Below are 18781 nucleotides of genomic sequence, written 5' to 3'. Positions count from 1 at the left end.
TGTAACGTATTTGTTATTTATTATTATAATTAATTAATTTATACTAATGCAATTATATTACGTATTTTCCAGTTCAAGAAGTCTCATAAATATCACAAAAATACAAACATTGGCGCATTAGCACGCCTATTGGTTATCTATTCATATCTATCAATTAGGAGAGACTATACACGTATATACATATATCATGTTGGTTATTGCTTGTACAGGATCAATATAGCACACATTCGCTGGTCTGATTCAATACAATCAAATATAAGCTATAACGTTGTATTATATATTATTGCAAGTACATGTATCCGCTTCGATTTGCGGGTAATTAATATTACGACGGTTCAAAAACGTTAACACGCACCTACACAAGCTGCGTCATCGCGCCACATCCAATCTGTAATTTGTCCAATCAATGTGTGTGTGTGTGTGTGTCTATATATATATATATATATATATATATATATATATACATATATATAAATAATAAAAAATATTTTATCTATGATAAATGTAATGTTCAGCTCTTCATGCATAACGTCATAACTATTGCTTAACATCGAATCTTTTTGAAAAAAAATGTTTTTCCTCTTCACACACAATTTGATATAATATGTATTTTATATATATTTTTTAGAAGAAATTTATAATATAAATATATACATGTAATAAATAAATTTTTCAAATTTTGTAAAATCTTAATATTAAAATATAAAATGTCTCTCTCAAAAACTAATATCTTAAAGATCATCTCAAAGTTGACAAAACAATCGTATGAAATACTTTGTTTATCTATCCTCGATATGCCATCGAGCAAATACTCTATGCGTCGTCGCGTCGCCGTGATAACGCATTCGTTACACGGAGGTATCGAAATTACACGAAAATATCGATTCCCCTGCGGACGTTCCTGAAACGTTACAAGAGTGCACGAGGCCGCACTAACGTTTCGTCTGCGCGCATTTGCATTTCAGAGCCACGAACCGGCCAAGTTGATATTCGTGATCAGCAATCTGCTCATTCTCGCGTGCATTCCATGTCGTATCGCTGGCGATCGGCACGCGGAGGATGCGATACTGATGTTCGCTGTGCCGGGCTCATGGTTTCTTCTTATGTTTTTCGCCGGGTAAGTAATATACAAGAGACGGGACGGAGGGACGCGGGAGAGGCAGCTGCGAAATTAAAGTGGTTGCAATTTACTGGAGCGACGCGACCAGGTCGCACTCGTTACATTGCTGCCACCCATTTGTTTCACGCATCATTTTAGCGCCACGGACAATCGCCGCGTGTAAACTGGCGACGTGTTTACAGCCACCTGTGCGTATATACACCGCAAGCTATTTGTCGGACCGAGTATATCGAATGTGTATCTCTCTCATGTAGCAAATCCTTCTTTTGGGTATAATTTAACGTTTTTTTTTTCGCTATACCTCAAAATTACGTACGCCAACGTGCAGAAAATAATCGTGATTGGTTATTTTTACGTAATCGTAAAAAAGAATGGGATCTAAATATGGCAGATTGACGAGGGAAAAAAAAGATAAAAGAAAAAAAAAAGATTCGCAGTATCAAGGGTAAAGCTGAAAAAAGCGTACTTCTATTTTTATGAAAGGATACATTCTCCATTATTAGTTCTAATAAAATTGCAACGTGAAGATGTTTAATATTATCCATGTAGCGCAGATTATTTCAGCAATACTGCAGTAACATTGCAACGTTTCAGTAATATTGCAGTAATATTGCAAATGTTTTATGCTGTACTCTGAAAAAAGTCTGGTAATAACCATCAAATGTCGAGTGAAATTTCAATCAAATGTTTGATTAACATAACCAAAAATAATTTTACCTTTTTAAATATTTATAGTAAATATTACCAAACATAATGTGTTTAGTAATAATTAATAAATATTTAAAAAGGTAAAATTATTTTTGATAAAATCAACTGAATGAAACCGTTTGAATGAAATTATTTTAATCAATATTTGGTAGCTATTACCAAAGCAGACTTTTTTCAATGTATAAGTTAAGCGATATGCATTAATATTATACATGATAATCCAATTTCTGAAAGTTATTCATGAGAAAGAATTTTGCAATGATTACCTTTCTATATATTATCTTTTAAACCTTTTTATTTAGTTATTTTAATTTATAATGTATAATATAATTATAATTTAAATTTCTTAAAACATATAATACATTTTCTTTATAGGCATCGTAATATGTCTCCATAACTCACAATATAAAATCATTATTTGCATTCTACTGGCAGAATTTCCCGTTTTTACGGAGAACTTCCACAAGTTGTGAATCTGTTTCCTACATCGGTTACTCGCGACATGCTGCTAGCAAGCGTTTCTTGCTTAACGACACTTTGACGAATGTCGACGTCTCTTGTCGGATGTACTTCCGCGAAGAATAGGACAAATGGTTTATCGAGAGGTGAGAACGTGCATTCGCATTGTGCTTATACGTTCCTAATACGTGATATCAAATCTACGTGACCGACATCGGGAATAGAACAGTCGGATTGCAGCTGCTCCTTTCGGAAAATTCAGTTTGTTTTACCGCGGTCCAATTGTACGTAAACATCACTAAAACACTATATTTCAGGTGCATGGTGTCAGATAGTTACTAATCGCTTGACGCTCTACTTCTCTACAAATCAGATACCGATCGTTGCAGCGATATTATTTTTTGACATTATTAAATTTTCATAGGGAATTAAGTAATTAAAAATGCATTTCTATTTCCGTATCTTGTTTAAGATATGGATTTTTTTAAAAATAGAATTCTATTTCTATAAATATTATTATTGTTACATAGAAAGGACAGTTTTGCTGAAATATCTAAAATTTAACTGAATACAGATCTAAAAATAATTTTGTTGAATCATTAAAATAATTATTAAATAATAAGTAGGTCGCTCAAATCGGTTGCTAAAATGTCAAAACTTTTTGCAGCATTACTCATCATGCTTGAAATCCTACGTAATTATTTCGATAGTCTAACAAAATTATATAATTTCAAATCTAGTTAAATATTTAGAAACTTTAACAAAATCATTATTTTCGTGTCTCATCTCTCCGTGTACTGTTTCAATCACAATCGGTGATTTTATATATACTATATCATAGAAATATACAGGGTGTCCAGTAAGTTTTGACCAATCGCTTTTGTGTAGATAGAGCGGACTAAACTGAATCGAAAAGTCTTCTACCATTTTGCAATTTTTTCCGCAATAGTTAATAAATTATTAATTACTAAAAATTGCCAAATGTCGGTCTTGAATAATTTTTTATTCAATACTCTCAATTTTACAGAAAAACTGCAAAAGACAAAAATCATTTATTTTCTTCTCATAGAACTCTATGAATTTTCAGAATTTTTTATTAATTTTTTACTGCATTTTCTTATTTTTACCAACATGAGAAAATATTAAAAAATTCTGAAAAAATTCTCAGAACTTTATGAGAAGAAAATAAATGATTTTTTGTCTCTTTCAGTTTTTCTGTAAAGTTGATAGTATTTGAATAAAAAATTATTCAAAACCAATATTTGGCAATTTTTAGTAATTAGGATAACTCCAGTATATACGCCGCACTTATCAAAAAAATTTATTAAATATTATTTATTATGTTTAAAGTAAACAAACTATATCAGTAAAAACTTTGTACTGTCTACTAGTATGAAAAAAAAATTGGAAATCCGAAATATTTATATTTCACATATTAAAAAATGAACTTTTTTAAACCCTTGTATTTTTGTCATATATTCCATAAGAGTGGGATATACTACTCATAGGGGAGGGATATGTACGGCTCATGAAAAATTTACAAATAATGTATATAAATAAGTCGTGAAATGACACAATAACTTATAAAATGCGTTTATAAAATTTTAAGGAATAAGAATGATAAATATGTATATGAAATAATAAATAATAATTACAATCTTCCCACATATATTACATATGTTACAATGAGATATTTCACGTAACGCGTTTATTGCATTTAGTGCACTGAATTTAATCTACCCACTTTGTATACTTTGAACATAAATCCCACTCGCTAAAAATGCCGTATATCCCAAACAAATGAAATATACAAGACAACAAACTAAACAAAGAATACAAGAGCAAAGTACTTGTATTTTGTATGCTTTATTGCTATTTCTCTAATTTATGATGGCGCTACTCAACACAGTGACAAATCGATTCAACTTACAATAATTTCATTAACAGTAAGAAACTAAAATCGTAACACAATACTAATATAACATAAAGGCATATAACAAAGTAGTTGTGGAAAAATTATCCTCGCATTCTTTCTATTTTTTCTGATTTCTAAATCAGAGCGTAAATCCCAGCGCGACGTATTTGCCAGAGTTACTCTAATATCTTAACTATTGCGAAAATTGCAAAATGGTAGAGGACTTTTCGACTTAGTTTAGTTGCTCTACACAAAAGCGATTAGCCAAAACTTACGGGACATCCTGTATATATCATAGAATACGAAAAAGTTCTATCAGATATCGTCTTCGAGCTGAAACGCGCGAAATATCAACTCAAAGAAGAGAACATTATATTATCTTTTGTACCCTCTTCCTGTGGCCTTTAGCTGCGCCTAAGATACAAGGTGCCTGAGATCTAGCTATAAGTTATACAGAGGCGTTCCTGGAACTTGTACAGGCGCAAAGAGTGTATATTGAATTTAAACAGACGTAAAACGGCGGCTCGTAAATGGTACATCGTAAAGCACTTAGGCCGTAACTTTAGAGACGGGTTGTAGCGGGTTCCCGTTAAATTTTGTGCGAAATTAATCTCAGGCGTGACTGTGGCTTATTGCCAAGGCGAACGACAGCCGTGATGGAGGACAAGAAACACCGAGTGGCATCGAGAGTGCGCGGGAAACCTTTGAGGAATTACTGCACGTATACGTACTTAAACGAAGTGATGTCGGGAATCTAAAGAGGATCCTGATGGACAGTAATTACGCGTGGGGAATATCGCGGCTTCTACGTCGCGCCGCGCTCTAAATAAATAAAATATATTGAAGCCCCACTTTATGGGGACTCGGTAACACAGTTAGTCCTTCATTACAGTTCTGGACTTCAAAGGCTGTATTGAATTACGGTATCGATAATGACATTATAATTTTTTTCTCGTGATATTACTCATCATTCAATTTATCCTCTTTTTTGAATTAATACGATTTGATACTTTGTCAGCGTCAAAAGCTATATTAAGCCTGTAGCAGTAATATTAAGCATACATTTCTTTGGTAGCAATGATATTCACAGATATAATTGATTTAATAATTTGCATTAATCTCGTACGATCAATAAATACAAATTAAACGGAATAATAAAATTATCACCCATGTATCTCCTCAAAAATATAGGAGTTATTTTTAACGTAGTGGTCCTACAGTTAAAATCCAATTTCCATGGAACATTCTGCATACGGAAAGCTAGTAGTTAAAATTAATTATTTTTAAGTTTCCTTCTCATAATCAGATATTCATCATAGCAGAAAGAAACAAAAGTTTGTTTATAATTCATTATTATGATAAATCGATACGATGGCTCAGCTGACATTAATCCGGCATAATTACCGAAGGAGTTGCATAAGGCGATGGAAAAAAAAAAAAGAAAAAAATATGACGTCTCCCCTCTCGAACTTTACTGAAAGTAGCAAGGAAGACTTGCGTAGCGGAAACTTGTTTGGCGAGCGGAAGTCGACGTTCCTATTGATTTTCCCGGGACAACGTATACGCGATACCCGGGACAACGATGTTATATCCCTCATCCAAGTTGCATCGCTTATACTGTGCTATACCGTGCGAGTTATATCGGAAAATATCCGCGGTGTCTTTTCTATCGCGGCTGTACCCTCCCTTGAACTTACTCTGAGAAAAAGACCAAAGATTTATGGGCGCCGGTAACCCTTGACAAGATAAGGTCACTCATCGATTAGCGGAAGAGGGTAGGACCGACGACGACGACGACGACGACGACGTCGACGACGACGGAGTTAATGGAGGCTCGATCGATGTTCTCTCTTCCGCCGTTATTCGTCGATCATTCGCCATTCGTTCATCCGTCCGTCGCTTCGTTCGCTCACAGAGTCTCTTCAATCTTAATCTCAGCCGAATGACGAATCTGAAAAATTTGTCGGTCTGTCGACGGATACGGATATAGCGTCGGGATTAAAAAGCTTTTGTTTTCCGTAGCCGTCCAGTACGGCGACGGCGGTAGTGACGACATCGATTTTAATCGTTCGTTCTTCGATCCCTCGATTACAGCTCGTATTCCTATTGTGCTCGTATATGATACGCCGGATGCCATGAATCTCGAATTACAAATCGTTTTGATTTCATCAATGCATACCGTTAGTTGTAATTGTATAACGCAAATACGCGATCCTCAAAGCGTATAAAAAAATCATTGAGCGAAAAAAGACGAAGAATCCAGTACAATTGAGAATAAAATAATTTATATATAATTCCGTTTAGAATTCCATTTATTATAATTTCAACGATAATTCCATTTATATTTTCTTTCAATTAGCTAAAATTAAATTTTGTTAATGTATTATATTCTTTTGTGTACAATTACGAAATAAAGAAAATTATAATAGTTATGGTAGACAATATGAAGAACATTGAAGTAAATCTTTGTCAGTGAATTGTTTTAATGGCGATGAGTAAGTATAATACGTTAATACTTTATTCGAAGTCTGCTTTATATTAGTAGTCGCGATTCTAACTTTGCGATAACGAAAGAGTCGTAACTTACTTACATTGGAGTATTACAAAGTTAATTTAATCAGTAATACGCTAACTTAAAATGAAATTTTCTTTCGCTTTGAGTACAGGGATATCAATTAAAACATTTTAAACATTTTAAACATATCCCTATATACTGCGTAATAAATTTTCTCTTTTTATCTTATCAATTTCTCAATTTATTATTGAAAATCGTTTATGTACGGTTCATGTCTAATTCGACATGAATAATTTTAATTATTTATTAATATTTTTTAGTAGCTTTTAATACTTGAAAGTTGTAAATTATTATATTATAATATATCATTTACTATAATCACTTAAATCACTTTACGCTTTACTATTCTTTATTTTTTTAAATGATATTAAAAAGGATAAATTGTATTATCGATTATTTCAGGGTAATCAATAACGTATTTAAATTTCTCTCTGGTAGGTAGAGTTATTAGCATTTAATTGTTTTCCTCGTTATAAATTTGTGAGCTGCGTGTAAGAAGAGTAGTTTACATATGCACACTGGATTGCTGCACAAGCACTTTTCGTGCCTGACCTATTCGTGTTATCGCGGCTACTGAAAACGCGATAACTGAACTCCGATATCAAGTGTTCAAAGCCATGCACTTTTTAACTTGTTAACCGAACATTTCGTTATCCAAAGCTTTTTCTGTACGTGCGAATTAATACCGGTAAATGCAAATAATATCTGGACCATTTCATGGAAAGCAAAATATAAAATTGCATGTATTCCAAATCAGCTATTATTTCTACATATTCAACGGTCACGAGAGTCAGCGCGACGATAATCGTAAACAACACTTTTACATTAATCGGTATTAAACTTAATTACGTGTACCGCGAGAAAGAAAATACACGTGTATCAATTTGTTTGCGGGATGATGATGTTTGAATCTAGCTTTAGCTAGATTGTCGTGCGCGAGCGAAAAGACACATCATTTTGGTGGATTAGAGGGATGCAATTATCATGTGCATCCCACATATATCAGGCCGGTAAATGTTTTACGATGGATTTTGTATGCATAATATTAAGCGCATTTGAATCATACGAGTGAAATCGATGTCGATGACGTTAATAGACTGATTTACCTCGAACTTTGATGCGCGAATATCACTGAATGAAACACGATGACAGCTCATTCACGTAACAGCAATAATGATAATTTTGTTGATACCGCTAATATGTGGAACATTGTGTAATTAAAGTCAAAACAAACTGCACGGTGCACAAGCTAAATTCAATAAACTTCGGAAATTTTGTCTTCGATATTTGATCATTTCCGTAAATTGCACTTTTCTATTTTTCACGCTGAGGGAAATGTTCAATACGTATAACCGTTTATTCTGTTGTTCTGTTATTTAACTAACAAAAACTTATTTTTTCATTTAAAAATTGTGTTATTTTAATCAAAATTTGTGATTATTCTAACAAATTTTTTTAATGAAAAAGTAAAAAAGTTTTTGTTAATAACCAACTAACAAAATAAAAATGATTATACATCACCAAACACTGTGAAAAGTGCAACGTTTAAAATTTACATTTAAAACATCTTTGCAAAACAAACATTTAACTATTTAATAATAAAAAATACTTCAATTTTAGACGTTTTAAGATAATATATGCTTATCCAAAGATTAAAGGTTACCAAGAGATTCATCAATGAAGTTCATTCATAAATTTCTTGGTAACCTTCAATCTTTAGATAAATATATTGTGAAAACACGGGCCTAAGTTCAAACAACGGAGACAAAAACAAAATACTTAATATCTTAAAATTAAAACATTACTTTTATGAGATGCTTTATACTCTTCTTAGATACTTGTTCACTACATTAATTTCTTTCTTACAGAGCGATTCGATTGACTGGTCCATTTGTCACAATGGTATACAGCATGATAACGGGCGATATGCTGACCTTTGGTATTATCTACACGGTTATGCTCTTTGGATTCTCGCAATCATTTTACTTTCTTTATAAGGGATTCCCCGGAGTGAAATCATCTCTGTATCATTCCTATCCTTCGACCTGGATGGCACTGTTTCAGATAACCCTCGGCGATTATAACGTAAGCTCACCATAGATTACCGTTTTATTGGCACACGTCGTGGCAGTTTCTACTGCAGACCCTTATCTTGCACACGCATGCACATAAGTGTAAGCTAATCCTCTTACACATCCTTTCTTTTTTTTTTTATCTAAAAGAGCAAAGCAAATTTAATTTAGTAAATTTAATTTGCTCTATTTACATTTACAGAAATAACGTTTCCATTGAACGAATCCATTTGTTTATCTCATCCATTCCTTAATTTTTTTTCTCATCCTTTGTATTTCTATTTTAAACATTTTTAGAGCCTTGCTAAACATTAGTTTAATTACTGCGTGTCAAAGTTAGAAATTAAACGTCGCACGCGTGTTTACATCATCCCAAACATTGTTCCGGCGGTGCGTCAGGACACGCGGCTATGAATCTTGAATTTCAATCACGGACAATTCCACGTCGCACAAAATAACACTACAATATGGTTTCCTGACGAAATTAAAGATTTAGCACAACGATCGAGCGCGCATCTGCATGAACGCGTGGCGGGTGTATAAAATACCGCCTGTCCGGTAAAAATCATTGCTCGGTTTCGCAGTTCGCGTATAACGATTAACTCGTTGCACTGAATTAACAGGGAAGAGAGGGGAGGAGGAGGGGGAGGGGGGAGGGGATAGCGACCATAGTACGATGGAAAATACGAGTTTCCGTTCGAAAATTCTATGTGCTTCCGCCGTCGCGCGACGGGCACGCAACATCGGGCATTGGTCGCCTATTTATTAGCACCCACACGTAATTGTCGCGACGATTTACTGGCAACGATGTACCAGTGTTGCATTTATCCAATTGCTTTTATTGCTTCTATTGCAGTACGCGGATTTGAGTAACACGACCTATCCTAACTTGAGCAAGACCGTCTTTGCGATTTTCATGGTACTTGTGCCCATACTGCTGCTCAACATGCTAATTGCCATGATGGGTAATACATATGCACATGTTATCGAGCAAAGCGAAAAGGAATTCGTCAAGCAGGTTGGTATTGAAATTATTCGTGGTCTTTCTTAATTTATGATATCCACTTTCAAAACATATTGTTTATAAATTATTTTTTCGAGTGCTAGGAAATGCTAAAATAAATGTCTAATATTTCCACAAAGTATTTGTACTTATTAAACTAAAAATCTATCGTTGACACGAAATTGTATATAGAAATTAGAAAAATGTTTGATAGAAAACGAAAATACACAATAAAAATACTCGAACTGTACATCGACTGTCCTATACAAAGATTTAATGATAAATTAAAATGAAATTATTAACTACAGCGTGTAGATCATGCATGGGAAAAAAATTTTGCTAAAGTATCTAAAATTTAGGTCTAAAAATAGTATGTTGTTGCACTATCAAAATAATTATGTAGGAAATTCAAGTATAATCAACACAAAATATTGCAAAATATTTTGACATTTTAGCAATCGATTTGAGTGTGCTATATAATTATTTTAATTATTCAATAAATTATTTTCGGGTCTACATTTATAACTAAATTTTTAGCTTTAACAAAAGCATTCAACAAAAACATTCTTTCAAATATAAACGAAAGAATGATTTTGCTGAAATACCTAAAAATTTAGGTAGATACGGATAAAATTTAAAAATAATAAATTTTGTTGAACTATCAAAATAATTACGTTGGAATCTCAAGCATGATGAACAATATTGCAAAAAATTTTGATATTCCAGCAACCAGTTTAAGTGACCTACATATTTACATATTTTAATGGTCCAACAAAATTGTTTTCAGATCTGTATCCAGCTAAATTTTTATTTATATATATATTTTATATAGATATTTCAACAAAGCTGTTCTTTTCGTGCTCAAATAAATATCACAAAATAATTCTTGAGTTTATTTGCTCAATTAAATTGCTTTTTATTAATTTTCAAGTGGGCAAAAATCGTGGTGTCTTTGGAACGCGCCGTATCTCAGAAAGATGCTCATAATTACCTACAGGAATACAGCATTAAACTGGGACCCGGCGATGATCCGAACAACCCCGCGTCGGAACAAAGGGGCGTGTTGGTTATTAAAAGTAAATCGAAAACCAGAGCAAAGCAGCGTAAGGGCGCTGTGTCTAATTGGAAGGTGATTTATTTACTTATATTTATTCTTTTTTCATGCATGCATGCACCGGCGATGTATATCCAAAGATTTATTTCACACCAGTGCATCAAGCGTCACAATTTATTTATCGGCGTCCCATTCGACTGATATGAGTTCTGGTATCGACTCTCGTAAAATGCACACAGCAAATTTTGCTACGGTGTAGTAAATTTCGTCAGAATAGTACAACTACGCGCAATATTTACTCCAAGATGTATTAAAAATGAACGGCATTAATGTTTCAATAACTCATTTTTTTCGCAGATCAACGAAATAAATAGAAAATTTTTCTAATTTATATATTTATTAAAAGAATCAAATATATTGCTTTATTATTATTAAAACCGTTTCTCGACTTTTCAATTATACCTATAAAAGTATCGTAACACGAATGATGGCGTTATAATATAATATCACTTCGCCCCATGTACTTTTGCAGCGAGTCGGAAAAGTCACGATACTCGAATTGAGAAAACGAGGTATGACTGGCGAGGAACTCCGTCGTATAATGTGGGGTCGCGCGTCCTTTTCCACCCCTGTGCGAGTCAGGTAATGATACTTTCATCGCATCTCATCACACAGTATTTCTTCAGACTTATCCGTTGATTTATTATCCTTTTGGTATAATTCCAAAATACTCATGTTGTCTCATAATTTCTCGGTTTCATATTCAATTTACTGTTATATTATTACAGATTATCACTTATGTTATAATCTGTAATAATACACACTTGTTAATTATTACACCGGTATTATAAAATAAAAAATTATGATGTATTTTCTGTTCCATTCAAATGTTGCTGCAATCTACGTATGTACATATTTTTTAATTTTTATTTTCATTAAAATTTATTACAATTATACTACATTCGTTTAGATATATTACTTCGTTATTATATTAAAAATTGATTAATTATGTTATTTTTTATTAAACTTTATTTAATTATTTCACGTGCACATATACATTCAAAAAAAAAAACATGCAAATCTGTTTCAATTACTCGCTGACATTGTGTCTCGACCGTTTCACGCGTTTGTAACTTGCAACGCATAGATTTACAATCGTCCTTGTGGAAGTGACTCACTGTCAGAGAGACGGTATGACGATACTTTTTATCACCTCGTAATTCCGTCGAGTCTGCCACCTGCAATCCGGACATAGCTAACATCGCAGACATCGCAGACATCTAGAAACATCGGAAACCTTCACGGATTGGCTATGCTTTTATGTAACGAACGCATAACAGCAACGTGAACGTGACCATATCTTGAGTCTATTAAATATTTATGAAGCTCGACGCGATGCGTTACATAATATCTATATAGCAGGATGTAAGATGAATAGATCCGACATTTAATATAAAGAATCAGATATTTCAGACACATCGATAATTTAATATCTTGAAAAAAGCTGATGATTTAATTTCGATCAGATAATTTTTTATTTATTAATTTCTTTTATTAATTCAATTTAATTTATTAGTACTATCATATCATACATATCTTTTTGCCAATGGATGGCATATTTTATGGATGGTATATTTAAAAATCCTTATGTAAGTTTATTACACCGCTAATCTATAATTTTTTATTGGCAAATTTCCTTATCAATTACTTGCTTTAAGAGAGTAACTAAATATTATATAATTATTCCGATAATAATTCTCTCTAAATTGAACATTTTATATGTTACATCAATCTGCCCATGGAATATTGTGGCTACGCGTTAATTTCACGTACATTACAGTCCCAATGCCGGTCAACCGCAAGTGTCGGCAGTTACTGCAGGTTTTGATGATGCGTTAACCGCAGCTTTGGACGTAATGGCCTTTGCACATGACTTTGACTTATCCACTGCGACGGAAGGCATACCTACCAATATCGACGCAAAACAGATAAAGACAGCGCAGTCGAAAGCCGCTCTCAACGACCAGCAGACGAAAACAACCCAAAATAATCCAGAAGTGGTGATAAATGTGCAACCGCATAATCAACCCATTAAAGAGGAAACTAAATTATCAGGTCTCACAGATTTAATCGATAAGTCTATCGATCCCGTAAAGGATGTGGAGGCAATGAATTTGAGAAATATGAATCGTAAGTACAGATATAAAAATTCTTAATAATTAATAACGATGTTTAACAGAAAAATTTTTTTTTATCTAGTAACTCTAATCAGAATAGATTTTCTTATTTTTGATTTCCTATTTTCATTTTTGATGCACTGAATTGAAATCTGTAAATAAAAATATCACGACAAATTTTTGAGAAAAATGAGGTTTTTATTTACAGATTTAAATTAAACACATCAAAAAGTAGAAAAAACACTTAATCTGATACTTGATCAAAATTTTTTCTGTCAACTAGTGTAATTAATAATTTCTTTCTGTTAATATTCGATAATAACAAGAGTAAATTACAATAAATATATTGAGAGCGGTTTTTTTTTGTAAAAATTTAATATGAACCAATTTAATATGAAGAGATTAAATAGTATTGAATATAGAAACGAAAGCGCTCGAAGAAACCGTCGAAGATCCATTTTTGGAACTCGCTATCGCTTCTGAGACTACAACGGATTACAAAACTCTACTGCAAATAGCGAAGTCCGCTTTAGCCACAAGCGAAGCTTCAATGAAAACCACAATCGACCCGCAAATTCTAGCACACTTCGCCATGGTCGCGCCGCCGACCATTGAGAAATCTTCTATCGTTAAGAAACAGTATTTCATGGAGTCCAGCGACAATGACCTCGGCGGTGAGCACAAATACACGAAGTTGTTATTAATAAAAATTGCATAAATGTCGTATTATTATAAATAGAGAAATTTATGTCAATCGTTTTTATAGGCGATAATTTACTTGGCACCGAAGCTCGCCTTCGAAGGATAAAATCCGCGAATAACAGATTCACTACATCGAAACGGTCACGCCGTGATGACGATGGCGACAGTTCCTCATCTACAACATCCGTCGAACAAAGTCTGCGATATCGACCACTACTGAATGATCCGGAACAGAGACCGATGAATCGTATCGAGACTGAAGGACGAAAGACCACCGTGGAAACAATTAAGCCGGAGGTCAAACAGAATGGCAGCATTCCTACCAAACCACTCGATAAAATCCAAAAACGTCGACCAAAAACGGCCAAGAATAGGTAATAAAACATATATATAGTCAATGATGAGTTGTGCAAAATTTTCCGATAATTTCGCGATAAATTATATATTTAGAAAACAATGATTGAACGCTGAAATATTTTTTTCTCGAAAATAAAATTATATATGCAAGTTCTATATTCTACATATTTCTAAATTTAAGGTAAAACAAAACTCGGTTTTTTCATAAAAGATAAACAGTTGTATAAAAATACACGAGTTCAAAGGTATCTCTAGACTTACATAATTTTTCCATGGATCTGTTCTTTATTCCTGCACTATCTGAACTGGTGCACACGGTGCAATAAGTTAAAGCGAAACAAACTTATATTTATTTCATGTTTAGACAGTGCAGGAATAAAGAACAGATCTCGAAAAGGAAGATATAAATTTGTTATATGAACAATCATCGATATCCATTTTTTTTTAGTCGTACAAATATAGCTTATACAAATATAGAAGTCGATGTTTATTGAACAGAATAACTAATCGTGATAGCTGACAATAGAATCTGAAGTTTCCAAGTGCATAATGGCGAACGACATGACGGCGCGCGTGCGTTAATTGACACGACTTAAATGACACATTAATTAAATTCCATCTAATAATTATCCCACATCGTTAGTTACGCAATGTTCCACACCGATTGTACTATAGATTCTTCGCCGATCGATTTTTCTTTAATAAAGTATCATATTTATAACTTTGGCATAAAAAATATACGACAAAAGCATTGTTAAAGTGGATTTGATTTGAAACTGAGATTTAATTTAAAGCTTAGCTACAAATACGACAATGTTAAAAATTGCAAAGACATACAATAATTAATGATCTCTGATCTATTATCGCGTAAAAGAAAAATCGTGCTTAGAGAATCATCAATTTTACATTAAAAAATTAAATAGTGTCTACCAAAAAAAAATACAATGGCAGTCTGCATAGAACGGTATCGGCATTCGATTGACTGCTTTCCTAATCGGTCGGTGCTTTTTATGATGCATGCGCAGGGTATCGCCTAAAGAAACTGAGGAACCAGCGAGGAGAAGGGAATCGATTGAGCGGAATAAGGCGGCTTCACCACCTACGTCGTCCTCGGATCCGCTCGAGCCATGGAGCACGCGTGGCATTACCGACATGAACACAATATTGGCTTGGCGGGAAAACGCACCGGACAGTCCTTAATATGACTTTATGGCATTTTGCGCTGCACCGATCACGACGTCGATGACGACGTCAATGTCAGCGCCGTAGGGTCGCACACGTGGATGATCCCGCATAAAGAAATCTTACGCCCGAACGAAACCATTTATTTTGAACATATCCTCGATAAATCAAGTTTCAAAAAGTCTACACACACGCAGCAAGACATTATGTATGCGCTTTATTTCATTCTACAATCACGTCAAGTTGATCTCTAATTTATTTAAAAATTCTACATAGATGTATCTTTAGGAATAAGCAGAAGCAAAATGTGTACGATCGTTATACAAAATAATTACACGAGCACGATAAATGAAGGATAAAATTAATTGACAATATCTTTTTACATACGTAAATGGTCGGCTTATTCATCCGTTTTTCCCGGGGGGTGAACTTTGGAACACAGATTAGTGTCGTATAAATTAGGTTTTTGGCGGTATCACGTGGTGCTTAATGTAAAAAAGAGCTTGGGTGCTTTCGCGAGGAGTATATAAGCTCGAGCTAAACAGTTTGTGAAGATATACGATCGATTCAAAGCGATTTGCATATATAACGATATTGTGTGTATAGGTACTATTAATACAGGTATTACTCAATCTTATTCGCGAGGCGCATATCTCATTATGGAAAACATGCCGCCAAGTAACAGGCTTCCGTATGATAATTATTAAAGTAAACACATATGCCGGGGACCAAATGATGTTAATTCACCGTTACGTAATTTTCAGAAGGAGTTGCACGATGAGAAATTTTCTCATATATATATATCTATTAAAATGAACCACTGAGGAATTTCTCAAAGATAGAGATACGGTTATATAGCGTAAGCAACATACCTTCTACCTAAGATACTTTCAACTTTGAAGGAGATTCCAGATTTTTACTTTTACAAGATTTGCCAATTACGCAATTTGCAGCTAAAGCATTTAGTAAAAGTTTAACAGCTAGGCTATGCTGCAATATCGTGTGATAATAGCAATCTCTTCACTATGCAATATATATTAATTGATTTCTTACTTTTATTTAATTTTCGCGTAGTTCACATTAAACATAAGAATAGTATAAATAATATATTCCACGCATTGGAGACAATATCTCCGAATATTTATTTGAATTTTTTATCTACATATCTGTACGTGAATGTTATTTGTATATACAATGTGTATAAAATAAATTATTTTTAAGTCAATATGTTATTATCTTTAAATTCCTTAAATTAATTTGATTTTCTTTCGCGTTTTATCATTCATGTACCACTTTCAGTTTTAGTCAAAATGTTTGACAGACCATTACTCGAAAATGTAAATTGCGTTACTGACAAAACAATCAACCCTTGTAAAATTGAGTTGCCGCATATGCATACTATTTTACGTTAAAACGTTAAGCAAATTTACAATGTCGTTAAACACGTCATGCAGGACTTGGAAAATTTGTGCCTTTTTACTCTCCACATAATATTACAAGAATGTTACATTTTATTTGTATTTCTTTTTATTATTCGATAATTGTTGCATACTTTATACAGTTTAATGCAGAAAATAAAGTAGAACGCGCAAAAATATACATCGAGCGATGGGCATCGATTTTGAAAATTTTTAGTTACAATTGCAATTCACTACGTGTACAGTCTATACGATATTCCAGTTTTGTCTGTAATCTCCATCTATTGTTGCGACGAAAAGAGCTGGAAAGATGCCCGGCAGTCTCGGGAACAAACGGAACTTGAGAAGTTTTTATCTCCCGCGCGTATTGAAACAATAATGATATGAGAGGCAGCTCTATCTGCGATATCAAAATGAAAACACGTGCCGCGCACGGCGTGAGAGAAGGAACGAACTTGCCGAATAGGCACGTTTACACGCTACATCTCGTGGGGGAACGATCGAACAAACAAATTTCGAATATACCTCCAAACGCCAGAAATTTACCGTGATATTACTATCGAGAGCTTTATAAATCGCACTTAAAAGGAAATATTGCGTTACGAAATTGTTCCACAAACAGTACCTTGTAAGCGGATGAGAGAATCATTTATATATCTTATCGCCTTTTATCCTCACTTTCGTTTTGACAAACTTAACGTTCGATTTTGTCCGCATTTTTTTTTATCCCTAATAATTGTTTGATATTAATATTATAATAATTATAAATTATGTATGTAATTTAAAAATATCATATATAATTATTATATATTATCCTACTAGAAGTATACCAAGTTTCTTACTCACTAAAAAATCCAAGCAAATAAATTATAAAAATAAAGAAAATGATGAAAAATCAAATATCATCAGCATAAAAGTTAAATAACTTCTTATCTTTTATATAAGAAATATAATATTATACAATTTAAAAAATAAAAACGATCAATAATAATCGCTCGATTCATCGATACTTCAAGTTAATGTTAAATGTTACATCCTATTATTTTTGGTGATATATTGTTAATATGGTTATTTATCGCGCGTAATAAGGCTTGGGTCTCGAATATGCCACTCGAGTATTTACATCGATCAGATCCGCCCGAATTAAACGAAGTGAAATATAGACCCCGCGGTATTCCGCAACAGAGCGGAAAGAAGGAAAAGAGGATATAAATTTGAAAATAAATTTGGATATAAAGCAATGTGCCACGCGGGCAAATAAAAATATCGGTCTGCCGAGTGCCGGGCATTCCGCCCGTCAGATAATTTATCAGCGGCCCATCCCGCCAGCGATTTCCTTTTCTTTACATGCGGCGGCGAATTCTTGAACGTTATAAATGCATAATTGAAATACTTTTCGCGATATATTGTTTAGATATACGTCTCGTTTTTCGTTTGTATGGATCAAGCGCAAGGCCGACTGTAGACCAGCGCGGTGAGTCAGTTTGCGAAGCAATGCAGCGATATGAATTTCCGTTCCACGTTGCACGATAAATTTTCTTACCAATCCGGCATCCCGGAACTGTCAAAGTCGCTAAATTGATTCGCGCGATCTGAAGTTAGATAGTTTGTGAGGGCGGCAAAAAAAGAAAAGAAAAGAAAATCTGACATCACGATTAAGGGCGTTGGGCGGATAGCAACTGAAGTACGTAATTATAGCTGACGCGTGTGACTAATCTCACGAATTGATTGGCGACGATGAGGCTTAACCGGAGGACAGTTCGTATCTTTTGCCTCTTATCTTTTCTCACGCATTACAGTGATAGCGAAGCGACAGGAAGGATGACAACTACCGACTGCGAGAATAGAAATTATTGCCGCATTTGCTCCGATCATACCATGTGCTTATTTCCTGTAAATATTTATTAAAATTGTTCGATTAGATAATATCCATGTGCATAAATTTTATCCCTGTATAAACTGTATTTGATCCACAGAGAATAGCAACTTTATAAGCGCGGTACTCAATCACGATGAAATATGCTGACAGACGTCCGAGA

At 33.7% G+C, this 18781-nt stretch overlaps 1 protein-coding gene across 1 annotated transcript in view; it reads left to right on the top strand.

The window, feature by feature from the left end:
* iav (transient receptor potential cation channel subfamily V iav) overlaps positions 1-16549 on the top strand; it is a 30831-nt gene extending 14282 nt beyond the window's left edge. Inside the window, exons 5-13 of the mRNA XM_011063806.2 lie at positions 966-1117; positions 8646-8862; positions 9706-9867; positions 10784-10981; positions 11439-11548; positions 12747-13096; positions 13506-13757; positions 13850-14159; positions 15168-16549. Coding sequence (XP_011062108.1) covers positions 966-1117; positions 8646-8862; positions 9706-9867; positions 10784-10981; positions 11439-11548; positions 12747-13096; positions 13506-13757; positions 13850-14159; positions 15168-15342 — 1926 coding nt within the window. The 3' untranslated portion in view covers positions 15343-16549. The remainder of the gene's footprint in view (positions 1-965; positions 1118-8645; positions 8863-9705; positions 9868-10783; positions 10982-11438; positions 11549-12746; positions 13097-13505; positions 13758-13849; positions 14160-15167) is intronic.
* The last annotated feature ends 2232 nt before the right edge of the window (positions 16550-18781 follow it).

The sequence above is a fragment of the Acromyrmex echinatior genome, chromosome 19 (assembly GCF_024713525.1).
Source record: "Acromyrmex echinatior isolate Ae372 chromosome 19, ASM2471352v2, whole genome shotgun sequence".
Lineage (NCBI taxonomy): Eukaryota > Metazoa > Arthropoda > Insecta > Hymenoptera > Formicidae > Acromyrmex > Acromyrmex echinatior.
This window is presented reverse-complemented; position numbering and strand designations above follow the sequence as displayed.